The sequence below is a fragment of the Macaca fascicularis genome, chromosome 15 (genome assembly GCF_037993035.2).
Source record: "Macaca fascicularis isolate 582-1 chromosome 15, T2T-MFA8v1.1".
NCBI lineage: Eukaryota > Metazoa > Chordata > Mammalia > Primates > Cercopithecidae > Macaca > Macaca fascicularis.
Window position 1 is genome coordinate 46,519,233 of NC_088389.1, and position 14,194 is coordinate 46,533,426.

The following is a 14,194-nucleotide window of genomic DNA, read 5'->3' on the forward strand; positions in this document are numbered from 1 at the left end:
TAGGGGAGAAGAGGTGAAGGGAGACACGAGGAAACTTTGGTGGTGAAGAAAGTCTTCAATCCTATCACCTTCCAAACTCGCAATCCAATGAGATGTGGTGGTGTCTTCACCCAGTCCCCATCAGTACTGCCAGTGCTGCATCTTTGTATATCCAGTAGCTCTTTTCGTGCAAGCTAACTTTGACATCTTACTTATGGTAATATGGGGATATTTCGGAAGGTCTTCCATACCACTTTGGAGCCATGGAAAGCTCCAGATGCTCCCTGTGACCCTCTCATGCCTAATATCACACATTGTAGCTATCTGTGGCTATGTCACCATGATAACATAGGGGCTTCTCCCATGAAGCTCATCATCTCCATAGAACTTATATGGGAATGATGCATAGCTCTCTTTTCTTGAATCCCCAAAGTTTGAGAAAGATGATCTATCTTTTGCCCCTGAAATTTGGCCAACTCTCCCTTCCCTCCCTAGTTGACATCATCTTTATTCCTATCTGAGAGTAGACATGGAGGAGGTAAAGCAACAGTGACTGGCAATATTTATTTTTATATTTTTGTCTTTTACTCAGACCTATGACACTGGGCCATTGAGAAGACCTTCAAGATACATATATAAATGAGTTATAGAAGAAAGAAACAACTCTATTCATATATCCTTAATTTTCTTCCTTTAGCCTGACTGCCTACTTTGGCCTTCTTGAAATCTGTGGTGTGAAGGGTGGAGAAACAGTGATGGTTAATGCAGCAGCTGGAGCTGTGGGCTCTGTTGTGGGGCAGATTGCAAAGCTCAAGGTAAGTGCCTTTCTCCAGTAACAAGCCTCTATTCTAAACCCACTGGGAATGCAACAGTGAACACAGCAGATCTTCCTTGGCCTCAGGGAATTTATAGCCCAGTGGTCTTCTTTAGAAGTTGGAGATTGAGAAATTGGAAGAATGGGGAAAACTAGACCAAAGATAAGCTGAACATTGTTATTTGATAACATTGCAGACAATCAAGTCAGAAATGGCCTCTGTCTAGAGTAGAGAGTTTATCAGCATTAATCATTTTCATATTTTCTACTGAACATTCTATCGCTACAGCTTAATCTTCTTTCTTCATGATTGTCCTTAGCAACAGAAGAAGGGACTTGAGATCAGCCAACTTAGAGTCATCACCCACGTGGCCCCACTGCAAAGTCTGTTGTACTAGAAAGAAATGGGCATTCAGCCCAGAGCAGTGGGGCCATGGCTTGGGAACTAACTCCTGGCAGTACCTAGGACAAGGAAACATTGGCTCTAATTTAGGCAGATGTCTGCTCAAGGGATCCAATCTGATGGTGAGTGTATAGAGTAGGCGACAACTCAGACACAGTAGGGATTTGTTATTACATAGTGGGAAGGCGATGCGGCTTGACTGATCCTTTGCCCAAGGCTGGGATACAGGATTCAGGACCTAGGTCCTAGGGGACAAGTTAGATGGAGTACAGATGAGTACAGGGCTACAACCAACGGCTAAGGGTTTGGACTGGTCTCCAGTGCTAATGGGAGCTTGGAATACAAATATGAGGCTACCATAGAAGTTGTAGAATAATTTGTTTAAGTAAGTAACTAAATAGGAATAGATATTAAATTTTATCAAGTGCCATTGCAACATTTATCAGGTTTACATTTCCGTGAATGAATTACATTAGTTTTCCAATGTCAAACCATTCTCACATTTCCCGAATAAGCTTTACCTGTGTATGCTATATTATGGGCTTATACCTTTGGAATTTACTTGATAACATTTAAAATAGAAATTTTGCATCTATATTCACAAGTGAATTTGGTTTAAAGTTTACTTTTTCTTCTGGAATTTAGCTAGGCTTAGATTATGCTAAAATTACAAAATGAATTAGGATTATTTCTAAATATTCCTATTTCAAATATCCTATTAAAACCTTACGGGGCTTTTATCTCTTAAGTTTGAAAGGACTTGCGCTTAAACCTATTCTTTTATATTCAACCTTTCTGTCCATTTTATGTGTGTTTCTGTAAAATGCAGCTATTTGCATTTAATTCTTAGCCCATCTGAAAGTCTCAGTGTTGTAATAGTTAAATTTAAGCCATTCATATTAATAGTCATAACTGGAATGTTTGGTCATATTTATATTATCTTACTTTGTTTTCTATTTATTGGTTATTTCTTTCTGTGTTATTTTCTTTGTTCTTTTTCCTCTAATTACTGAGAATCTTAAGTTTTATTACATTCTGCTAGTGTTTACCTTTTTACCAATTATTTAAAATCTGTTTTTTTTGTATCCTGCTTCTCTTCATATACATATTTTACATACAAAAAATAAACATATATACAATATATGTATATGAACTTCTAACAGTATATTTTTCCCCATATTATACCCCTACATCCTAGATTTTTATTCAATAATCTAATAAATAGTAAAAATCTCATATTATTATGAAAACCTTTTGGTTATGACATCTGAAAATGCCTTTTAATTTGGATGCATATAGAATTCAAAGGACCTGCCACGTGCAGTGGTGTCTGCCTATAATCCCATCTTTTCAGAATTCTGCCTGAGGCAAGAGGATCTCTTAAGCTCAGGAGTTCAAGACCAGTCTGGACAATGTTGTGAGACCTTGTCTCTAAATTTGAAAAAAAAAAAAATTCAAAGTACCCAATCTTTTACCCTCAAAGCTCTATAAAATTATTCTACTTTTTCTATTTCTATTTAGTGTTGCAGATGAGACATTCAAAGCCAATCTGATTCTCTTTCCTTTGTAGGTAATTAGACTTTTCTTTTAGGTGCTGATAAGTATTTCTTGTTTTTCTTTGAATTTAGAAATATCAGCAGGAAATGTCTATATCTGTCTTTGTTTAATCCTACCTGGAACTTAGTTAGCCTTTATAATCTGAAGGTCAACGTTTTCCTTCAGATGCAGAACAGTTTTCTTCTTCTATTTAATTATTTTTTTCATCTATTCTGTTTTCTTCATGAGGAATGGTATATATTCATTCTGTTTCCTTTAGGACTATTCTTGTATTCTATCTTTGCTCTCATCATTACATCTTTTGTACTTCTTGCTCTGAATTCTGTACTTTCTTAATCTGGTCCTCCAATTGAATTACATGACTTGCAGCAGCATCGGTTTCTAGATTAGCGGTTAAGTTTTTCATAGCTGAGGATCATCATATTCTGGGATTCTTTCCCCATAACCTGCACTTGTTGACTAATGCAGTATCCTTTTGAATTTCACTGAGAAACTTGAAATGGTATGAAGGCATCTTTTAAAATATCTACTCTTCTCTGTAGAAATTCCACTGGAGACTGCCATGCTAAGGAATTTATACTCAATCCTTAAGGAAGAGACATGATTGGCTCTGCTTTTTAGAAACATCACTTAGGCCTTGGTAGGAGAATAGTTCCTATGGACACTATACTAGAGACAAGAAGTCCACTTAGGAGGCTCTTATAATAATTCAGATGAAAATTTTGATGCATCAACAGAGATTGGAAGTCAGAGTCAGCTTTTTTTTTTTTTTTTTTTTTGAGACAGAGTTTTGCTCTTGTTGCTCAGGCTGGAGTGCGATGGCATGATCTCAGCTCACTGCAACCTCTGCCTCCTGGGTTCACGCGATTCTCCTGCCTCAGCCTCCCAAGTAGCTGGGATTACAGGCATGCACCACCACGCCTGGTTACTTTTGTATTTTTAGTAGAGACGGGGTTTCTCCATGTTGCTCAGGCTGGTCTGGAACCCCCGACCTCTGGTGATCCGCCCGCCGCAGCCTCCTAGAGTGCTGGGATTACAGGCATGAGCCACTGGCGGCTGGCCCAGAGTCAGCTTTTTTTTTTTTTTTTTGAGACGGAGTCTCGCTCTGTCACCCAGGCTGGAGTGCAGTGGCCAGATCTCAGCTCACTGCAAGCTCCGCCTCCTGGGTTTGCACCATTCTCCTGCCTCACCCTCCCGAGTAGCTGGGACTACAGGCGCCCGCCACCACGCACGGCTAGTTTTTTGTATTTTTTTTAGTAGAGACGGAGTTTCACCGTGTTAGCCAGGATGGTCTCGATCTCCTGACCTCGTGATCCGTCTGTCTCGGCCTCCCAGAGTGCTGGGATTACAGGCATGAGCCACCGCGCCCGGCCGAAAGTCAGCTTTTAAGGGTGTTTGGTTAAAAAAGAGGAAGAAAACCAGGTGACTGGACGTGGATCATAAGACAAAGGAAAGCTTCTCCTTTGAGCCATGCTTCAGGTTTGGATAACTGGGTGGTATCCTTCTCTGCAATAGTGGATAGAAAAGAAACAAGTAAGAAGCAAGGAAAAAAGTATATTCCCTTTTGAAGACACTATGAGGAACCTATAGGACATCCAAGTGTGAGAACATCTAGAGGTTGTTGGAAATACTGATTTGGAACTCGGCAGAGAAAAATGGGTTAGAGGCCGGGCGCGGTGGCTCAACCCTGTAATCCCAGCACTCTGGGAGGCCGAGAGGGGTGGATCACGAGGTCAGGAGATCGAGACCATCCTGGCTAACGCGGTGAAACGCCGTCTCTACAAAAAATACAAAAAACTAGCCGGGCGAGGTGGCGGGCCCCTGTAGTCCGGGCTACTTTGGAGGCTGAGGCAGGAGAATGGGGTAAACCCGGGAAGGGGAGCTTGCAGTGAGCTGAGATCCGGCCACTGCACTCCAGCCTGGGTGACAGAGCGAGACTCCGTCTCAAAAAAAAGAAAAAAGAAAAATGGGTTAGAATTAATAGATAGAATTAATAGATTAATTAATAATCTCCATAAAGGAGGTCATAAGAGTACAAGAGATCATCCTATGATAGTCCATAGTCTTAGAAGGAAAAAGGACCAAGGATGGCTCTCTTGCAATAGTTTTTTCTGGAATCATGAAGGAATGGAAAAAGCATATGGCTGTCACTATTTGTACAGAGATTCATGTAAATCCAATTGGGGTTTTTCCTCGATTGAAAATGCACAGTGGCACATATTCTGGTCTTCATGATACATTTAGAGTATAAGGAACTTTCTGAAAAGGAAGTTTCTATGAGCCAATATAATCTATAGTCTCATCCTGAAAGTGCTTTTCAGAATGCTTCCTAGCTGCTCTGTGATTAGGAAGCGTCTAGTCTGGTGCTTTGGACTAAATCAAAGGGCCTGGTGCCGTGGCTCATGCCTGTAATCCCAGCACTTTAGGAGGCCAAGACAGGAGGATCACTTGAGCCCAGGAGTTCAAGATCAGCCTGGGCAACATAGTGAGACCCTGTCTCTATGAAAATTTAAAAAATATAAGCCAGATGTAGTGGCATGCAACTGTAGTCCCAGCTACTCAGGAGGCTGAGGTGGGAGGATCACTTGAGCTTAAGAGGTCAAGGTTGTAGTGAGCCATGTTTGTGTCGCTGCACTCCAGCCCCGGCAACAGAGTGAGACCATGTCTCAAAAAAATATAAACATCTAAAAAATCAAGAAAGGATAAGGGGGCAGTTATCAGGAGGACCGTTTGTGATGTGGGAGTCACAGAGCTGAGACAAAATAATAGTCTGAAGAAGGACCGTACCAAGAGATGGCATACACTGCATTGCAGGAAGAGAAGCCCAGAAACAAAGAACAAAGGAAGTCAAATGCATTGGTTGTTAAACCAGCTGGTGGAGCTATGAACCAAATAAATACAGAAGAGACCTGCTGGGTGGTCAGAAGCAAGCTGAAGCTGAGTTGTAGGATGGTCCAGGGATGAATTTCACCTATGGGATCTTTTGGCCCATTATGGTATTCCTTATATATGTGGCTCAGCACCTAACAGAGTGTTCTTAGGGAACCTAGGCGTGCTGGACCAGGGAAGTAGTGTTGGTCCATGGTCCGTGCTTGTGGCTTATTCATGGTTTCCTTTTTTTGTTTGTTTGTTTTTTTCTATTTAGGGCTGCAAAGTTGTTGCAGCAGCAGGGTCTGATAAAAAGGTTGCCTACCTTCAACAGCTTGGATTTGATGTTGTCTTTAACTACAAGACAGTAGAGTCTTTGGAAGAAACCTTGAAGAAAGCCTCTCCTGATGGTTACGATTGTTATTTTGATAATGTAAGTACCAACTGGACTTAATATCTGATTTATTAATGGAGTATTATATAACACAGGTGTCTCCTACCCCTGGGCCATGGGTCGTTAGTGGTCCATAGCCTATCAGGAACTGGGATGCACAGCAGGAGGTGAGGGGCAGGTGAGCAAGCAAAGCTTCATCTGTGTTTACAGCCCCTCCCCCTCACTCCCATTACTGCCTGAGCTCCGCCTCCTGTCAGACCAGCGGCGGCATTAGATTCCCATAAGAGTGTAAACCCTGTTGTGAACTACGCATGTGAGGGAACTAGGTTGTGTGTTCCTTATGGGGATCGCACCACTTAGGTGCCTGATGATGCCTGATGCCTGATGATCTGTCACTGTCTCCCATCATCCCCAGATGGGACCGTGTAGTTGCAGGAAAACTCACCCACTGATTCTATGTTATGGTGACTTGTATAATTATTTCATTATATATTACATTGTAATAAGAATAGAAATAAAGTGCACAATAAACACAATGTACTTGAATCATCCCCGAAATCGTCGCCCAACAGTCGGTGGAAAAATTCTCTTCCAATGAAACTGGTTCCTGGTGCCAAAAAGTTTGAGGACCGCTGATACGAGGAAATATATTCCTAGAGTTTGCATTTGGGATACATGAAGAAAGTATATATACCTTTTTTAAAAAACAGCTTTATTGAGATATCATTCATCTACCATGTAATTCACTCATTTAATGTGTAGAAGTCAATGATTTTTACTATATTGGCAAAATAGCGCAACCAGTTTAAGAATATTTTCATCACCCCCCAAAAAAACGCTACTCATTAGCAGTCACTCTCCATTACCCACCCTCCTCCCCACTAAAAGTGGTCTCTTATGACTGGCTTCTTTCACTTAGCAAAATGTTTTCAAGTTTCATCCATATTGTAGAATTTATCAGTGCTTTATTCCCTTTTTTTGTTTTTTGAGACAGGGTCTCACTCTGTCACCCAGGCTGGAGTGCAGTGGTGTGATCATGGCTCACTACAGCCTCGACCTCCCTGGCTCAAGCAATCCTTCCACCTCAGCCTCCCAAGTAGCTGGGACTATAGGGCTGTGCCACCACACCCAACTAATTTATATATTTTTAGTAGAGATGGGGTTTTGCCATGTTGCCCAGGCTGGTCTGGAACTCCTGGGCTCAAGGGATCCTCCCACCTCAGCCTCCGAAAGTGCTGGGATTACAGGTGTGAGCCACCACACCCAGCCTGATGGGTATCAGCTTGTACTTTCTGGCTATGATGTATAATGTTACTATGAAAATTCATGCAGAGGTTTTTGTGTGGATGTTTTCATTTCTTTTAAGTATATACCTATGAGTAAAATTGCTGGGTCATATGATAACTTCATGTTTAGCATTTTGAGGAGCTGTCAAACTGTTTTGCAAGGTGGCTACACTACTTTACATTCCCACCAGCAGTGTATGAGGGTTCCACCTTCTCTACATACTCACCAACACTTGCTATTGTCTGTCTTTTTTATTATAACCATCCTAGTGGGTTCAAAGTGATATTTCATTGTGATTTGATTTTGACTTGCATTTCCCTATGGCTAACAATATTGAGGATCTTTCACTGTATGTATTTGCCATTTTTATATCTTCTTTGGAGAAACGTCAGGTCAAAATCTTTGCCCATTTTTCAGTTAGGTTATTTGTGAGGTTGTAAGAGTTTTGTTTTTGTGTGTGTTTGTTTTCGAGACAAAGATTTTTGCTCTGTCACCCAGGCTGGAGTGCAGTGGCGCAATCTTGGCTCACTGCAACCTCTGCCACCTGGGTTCAAGTGATTCTCCTGCCTCAGCCTCCTGAGTAGCTGGAATTACAAGCATGAGCCACCACACCCGGCTCATTTTTGTATTTTCAATAGAGATGGAGTTTCGTCATGTTAGCCAGGCTGGTCTCGAACTCCTGACCTCGGGTGATCCACCTGCCTTGGCCTCCCAAAGCGCTGGGATTACAGGCATGAGCCACCACGTCTGGCCAAGAGTTCTGTACATCTTACAAGTCCCTTATTAGATTCAGTGGATTTTCATTATTCGCAATATTTATGTTCTATAAGGTCACCACCAAAGCTGAACCATTGCTTCTAGGGGAAATATGTACGTGTATGTACATATCTCACATAGACTATAATCTTAAATCCTTAAAACAACTCATCCCAGTAGCTTTTATTTTATGCAAGACAAAAGGAGGTTCAATTTTATTTTATGGTTTTATTTTATGAAGGACAAAAGGCCTGTGGCCACCCCACTAGCTAATACCCCCAGAGTTGGGATTCATACCCCATCCAACTCTTCCCAGAACCAGAGCCTCTTGAACTATGCTGCAGTGGCCTCATCCTCTGGTCTTCTCTGTGTAACAGTTGAAACAAGAAGGCAGAGCATGGCCTTATTCAGCCTCAGAGAATATCTGCATCTTTTTTTCTGCTCCGTGTATGCCTCCAAGTGACCAGGGAAAGCTTAGTGAGTACTGATTTGAGGTTACAAATACAATTTTAGCAAGTAGTTCACAATATGCAAATATGAAATCCACTAATAATGAAGACCAATTCTGTATGGCTTGCAAATATTTTCTCCTATTCAGTGAATTGCCTTTAACCTTCTTTCTGTTTTTGTTTTTGCCCTTTGTTTGTTTGTTTGTTTTGAGACTAGGTCTCACTCTGTCTCCCAAGCTGGAGTGCAGTGTGTGATCACAGTTCACTGCAGCCTTGACCTCCCAGGTTCAAGCGATCCTCCTGCCTCAGCCTCCCAAGTAGCTGGGACCACAGATATGCACTATCATACCCAGCTAATTTTTAATTTTTGTTTTTTTTTGTAAAGGTGGAGTCTCACTATGTTGCCCAGGCTGGCTTTCACTTTCTTGATGGTATTCTTTGAAGCATGAAAAGCTTTAAATTTTGATGAGGCCCAATTAATCTATTTTTCTTTTGTTCCTTGAGCTTTTGGTGTCATGCCTAAGAAGGCTTTTCCTTTCTCAGAGCCATGAAGATTTATTCCTGTGTTTTCTTCTAAGAGTTTTATAGTTTTAGCTCCTATATTCAGGTCTACCATGCATTTGAAGTTAATTTTTGTGTGTAGTATAAGGAAGAGGCCCAACTGCATTATTTTCCATGTGGAAATCCAGTTGTTGGGCACCGTTTGTTGAAAGGACTATTTTTCCTCTGTTGAACTGCTTTAGTACTTCTGTGTAAAAACCAATTGATCATAAATGTGAGGGTTCATTTTTGGACTCGTGATTCAGTTACATTGATCTATATTTCTATTCTCACCCTATCTTAATTAAATTAGCTTTGTATTAAGTTTTCAAATTGAAAAATGCCAGTCTTCCAGCTTTGTTCTTTATACACCTTTTGAGTATTTTTACATACCTTTAAATTATAAGACAATGACGTTATTGGACTGATCAGAGAACCTCAATATATAATAAAGTAAAATGTATAAGTTATAAAAGGTATGGTCTTAGAGTCAAATGAAAATGCCTGTTTATTTATTTTTTGTTTTTTTCTTGAGATGGAGTCTTGCTCTGTTGCCCAGGCTGGAGTACAGTAGTGTGATCTCAGCTCACTGCAACCTCTGCCTCCCGGGTTCAAGCAATTCTCCTGCCTCAGCCTCCCAAGCAGCTGGGATTAAGGGTAGCCCACAACCATGCCCTTCTAATTTTTTGTATCTTCAGTAGAGACAGGGTTTTACCATATTGGCCAGGCTGGTCTTGAACTCCTGATCTCAGGCGATCCACCCGCCTCAGGCGATCCACCCGCCAAAGTGTTGGGATTACAGGTGTGAGCCACCACGCCCGGCTGAAAATCCCTGTTTCTAATGTCTTTTTCTCATTGCAACCTTCTGCACAGTTGGGCTCATTCAATCAGTTTTGTTGCTGCTAAAACGAGTATTTTAAAATAATGATTGTGACTCAATGATTTTCCTGAATCTCTAGTATTTAGACGATTTAACGTTTTGTCTTTGGTTTTGTGTTTCCTGTCTCTTTAGGTAGGTGGAGAGTTTTCAAACACTGTTATCGGCCAGATGAAGAAATTTGGAAGGATTGCCATATGTGGAGCCATCTCTACATATAACAGAACCGGCCCACTTCCCCCAGGTAATGAGCACATGCACACGATCCCACATGTCACAAGGCTGGACAAGGAGAAAATTCACAGATATGCCATAGGCCAGTGACTCTGAAATTATTAGAAAGATTTTCATATATTCTTTTTTCTTTTAAGATAGAGTCTCACTTTGAGAGAGCTCAGGAGTTTGAGACCATCCTGGGCAACATGGCAAAATGCCATGTCTACAAAAAAATACAAAACTAAGCCGGGTGTGGTGGTGTGCACCTGTAGTCCCAGCTACTCAAGAGGCTGAAGTGGGAGGATTGCCTGAGCCTGGGAGGCTGAGGCTGCAGTGAGCTGTGTTCGTGCCACTGCACCCCGGCCTGGGTGACAAAGTGATAGCCTGTCTCAAGATAATAATAATAACAACAACAATTTCATGTATTTTGTGCCAAATCAGCTTATATTTGATTTTTATATAGAGAAATAGCAGGATCCACAAATATAGAAGAAACAGTTGTTAAAAGTTTTAGTTTTTACCTATCATTTAATGCAAAGTTGTAAAAAGACAGTGATGATTTGATTTAGAAACAGAACACCTTGGTCTGGCTGGTAAAATATTCAGGGTCCTCTGGATATGAGAGACATTGCTGGAGGTGCGAGAGGAATAAAGGGTGACTTGCTGTGGGTGAAGGGAAGGGCAGGTTGCCATGTCCTTCAGAAATCTTGGGCAGTGCTTCTTGGAGCAGTAGGGCACCTTGGCCTCAGCAGGCTGACAATTGCCACTAAACAGGAAGGCGGCAGCAGCTTCCCTCCATTCCTCGAGTGTCCTTGTTTTATTTCTCTGGTGCCCTGCCATGTACTCCATTCCCCACTCCCTACTCTCTTATGCTGAAACCACGCCCCTCCCACTCCACACTCTGAGGTCCAAACGCAGTATCAACCAGAGAACCATATTCATTAAATCCCTGTCCTGTGAGATGCCTTGTACAGGCCTCTCGTTTTACAGGTGGGGAGATGAATGGCCGAGAGGACCAGAGACTCTTTAACTCCTATTGGCAACAGACTCAAAACAAAGACCAATCTTCTAAGCACCTTATTTAGAGTCTGTTTCTGCTACAATGATCCTGTGCTATTAAGAGAGATCACAAATTACCTGTGATCACCCCCAAAAAAGGAGAAAGAAGGAAGAAAGGAATCTTCCAGACTCTAATGAGGATCCAGGCAACCATAAATCAATTGGTTATTTATTCTATGATGAGCTTGACTAAAGGGAATGAAACCTTATGGCCCCGCTAGTTAACCGCCCCACAACCGTATGGAGATGGGGGCTACAAAGGAAGGGGCTGACAAAGGGCAACTTGTTGACTCCCTCTTAGGCTGTGAAAAATGAAAACCATTACCAGAAGGAAACTCCAGATTTACTTGGCAATCTTACTGTTAGGGACTTTTTTTCCCTCTGTAATTTTCTAACTGGTGCTAAGCTGGAATCATGGGAAACTGTCTGCCTGCCAACTGAGCAAAGCTGCAGGAGGCCTTTTCTTAACCACAGTCCAATTAGGAAGAGCCAGCTATTTTGGATACAGTAACTCGACCTAGTCTTTTTAGCAATTAATCTTTGGAAGCTCAGCTGCTCCAACAGGACGTTGAGAGGTCAGCTGGCCTTGTCCATTCCATTTTAATCAGATGGAATTCTGCCCTGCCACAGATTCCCAGAAATTCTAACATATTCCAGTGTTAGGATAGGTGAGAGGTAAGCAATGATTTCCTCCATGTTTAATGCCACATTTGCCTTTTTGTTCTCAGTAAGAAAACAAAAACCGACATTGTCATCAACATGCATAAACCCAGAAACAGCATTTCACTTTCATTTTGCTTTTTCGTTTATTGGTTTGTTTGTCTGAGACAAGGTCTCACTCTGTTTCCCAGACTGGAGTTTTTGTTTGTTTTTTGAGACAAGGTCTCCCTTTGTTACCCAGCCTGGAGTGCAGTGGCACAAACATGACTCACAGCAGCCTCCACCTCCCAGGCTCGAGTGATCCTCCCATCTCAGCCTCCCAAGTAGCTGAGACTACAGACATGTGCCACCATACCTGGATAATTGTTTTTTGTTTTGTTTTGAGACAGAGTCTCACTCTGTCGCCCAGGCTGGAGTGCAATGGCGCGATCTCGGCTCACTGCAACCTCTGCCTCCCGCGTTCAAGTGATTCTCCTGCCTCAGCCTCCCGACTAGCTGGGATTACAGGCACACATCACCACGCCTGAATAATTTTTTGTATTTTTAGTAGAGACAGGGTTTCACCGTGTTAGCCAGGATGGTCTTGATCTCCTGACCTTGTGATCCACTCCCTTAGGTCTCCCTAAGTGCTGGAATTACAGGCGTGAACCACCGCTCCTGGCCAATCGTTATTTTTGTTAGAAGCGATGAGGTCTTTCTGTGTTGCCCAAGCTGGTCTTGAACACCTGAACTCAAGTGATCCTCCCACCTTGCCTCCCAAAGTGCTGGTATTAAAGGCATGAGCCACCATGCCCAGCCCACTTTCATTTAAGATGAGGAAGTGAGAGTTCCAATCGCTCACTCACAAAGAATAGTTGACGTGGGTCTTCTGAAGAAACACTCTTTCTGTCTCATTCTCTTGCATTAGTTTCTTTTGGTTCAGGACAAAGCTTCATATTTCCAACTGCTAATGTTACTTTCCTCAAAGTAGTGAGTGGGAACTTTAGGCTGAGTGGTGCCAGTGGTCAAAGATGCTGAAGCTAGATTCCACCACTCGTCTTAGCACCGCTGGCTCTGATATTACCTAGGCATCTTCGCCTGACTTCCTGAACTTGAAAGCCTATGCTCAGGTGTCATTCTCTCAGTTTCTAGTCAATTAGGACACTTGGGAAAATCAACTAGGCAACCAAAAAACTTTTTCTTTCTCACACACAGAAGGGGAGTACCTTCTTTACAGGCAGCAGGAGAGCTGTGTGCTATTTCTGGGGTGCTGGTTCTCAAAGTGTAGGCCAAGGACCAGCAGCATCACCATCTCCTGGGAGCTTATTAGAAATACCAATTCTTAGCCAGGTGCAGTGGCTCATGCCTGTAATCCCAATACTTTGGGAGGCCGAGGCAGGAGAATTGCTTGTCCCAGGAGTTTCAAACCAGGTCGAGTGAGACCTCATCTCTGACCAAAACAAACAAACAAACAAACAAAAAACCTAAAAAATTTCTTTTTTTTCTTTTTCAAACTGAGTCTCGCTCTGTCACCCAGGCTAGAGTCAGTGGTACAATCTCAGCTCACTGCAGTCCCCTCCCAGCTACAAGCGATTCTCCTGCCTCAGCCTCCTGAGTAGCTGAGATTACAGGCATGTGCCACCACGCCCAGCTAATTTTTGTATTTTAGTAGAGACACAGTTTCACCATGTTGGCCAGGCTGGTCTCAAACTCCTGACCTCAAGTGATCTGCCTGCCTCGGCCTCCCAAAATGCTGGATTATAGGCATGAGCCATGCACCCGACCCCACACACTTATTCTTGGAGGTCTGGAGGTTAAAAGTAAAGTGGGTTGGCAGGGCTGCATTCCTTCTGAAGACGGTGGAGGAGAATCTGTTTCTTTGCCTTTTCAAGCTTCTAGCAGCTGCCTGTATTTCTCGGCATGTGGCCCCTTCCTCTGTCTTCAAAGCCAGTGGCATGGGATCTTCCTTCTCCTCCTCTCTCTCATCTCTGCTTCTATCACCCCATATTCGGTTCCTGACTATAACCTTCCTGTGTCCCTCATTCCCTTACGAAGTCCTTTGCTATTATATTGGGTCCATCTTTATAGTGCAGAATAATCTTCCCATTTCAAGGTTCTTTTTTTATTTTTATTTTTCTGAAGCAGAGTCTCATACAGTCACCCAGCCTGGAGTGCAGTGGCACAATCTTGGCTCACTGCAACCTCCACCTCTCAGGTTCAAGCAGTTCTCCTGCCTTAGCCTCCCAAGTAGCTGGGATTATTGGCACCCACCACCATGCCCAGATTTTTTTATTTTTTTAATTTTTTTTAATTTTTAGTAGAGATGGGGGTTTCACTATGTTGGCCAGGCTGGTCT

The 14,194-nt window shown here is 42.5% G+C and overlaps 2 protein-coding genes across 3 annotated transcripts in view; one reads left to right on the top strand and one right to left on the bottom strand.

The window, feature by feature from the left end:
* Window positions 1-14,194, top strand: part of PTGR1 (prostaglandin reductase 1) — a 35,906-nt gene that overhangs the window by 13,914 nt on the left and 7,798 nt on the right. For both annotated transcript variants that reach the window (XM_045373627.2, XM_045373628.2), the window contains exons 6-8: window positions 677-794; window positions 5,899-6,054; window positions 10,060-10,168. In XM_045373627.2, the coding sequence (XP_045229562.2) occupies window positions 677-794; window positions 5,899-6,054; window positions 10,060-10,168 (383 nt within the window). The remainder of the gene's footprint in view (window positions 1-676; window positions 795-5,898; window positions 6,055-10,059; window positions 10,169-14,194) is intronic.
* Window positions 8,261-14,194, bottom strand: part of ZNF483 (zinc finger protein 483) — a 66,945-nt gene continuing 61,011 nt past the window's right edge. The window contains exon 6 of the mRNA XM_045373625.2: window positions 8,261-8,511. Coding sequence (XP_045229560.1) covers window positions 8,462-8,511 — 50 coding nt within the window. The 3' untranslated portion in view covers window positions 8,261-8,461. The remainder of the gene's footprint in view (window positions 8,512-14,194) is intronic.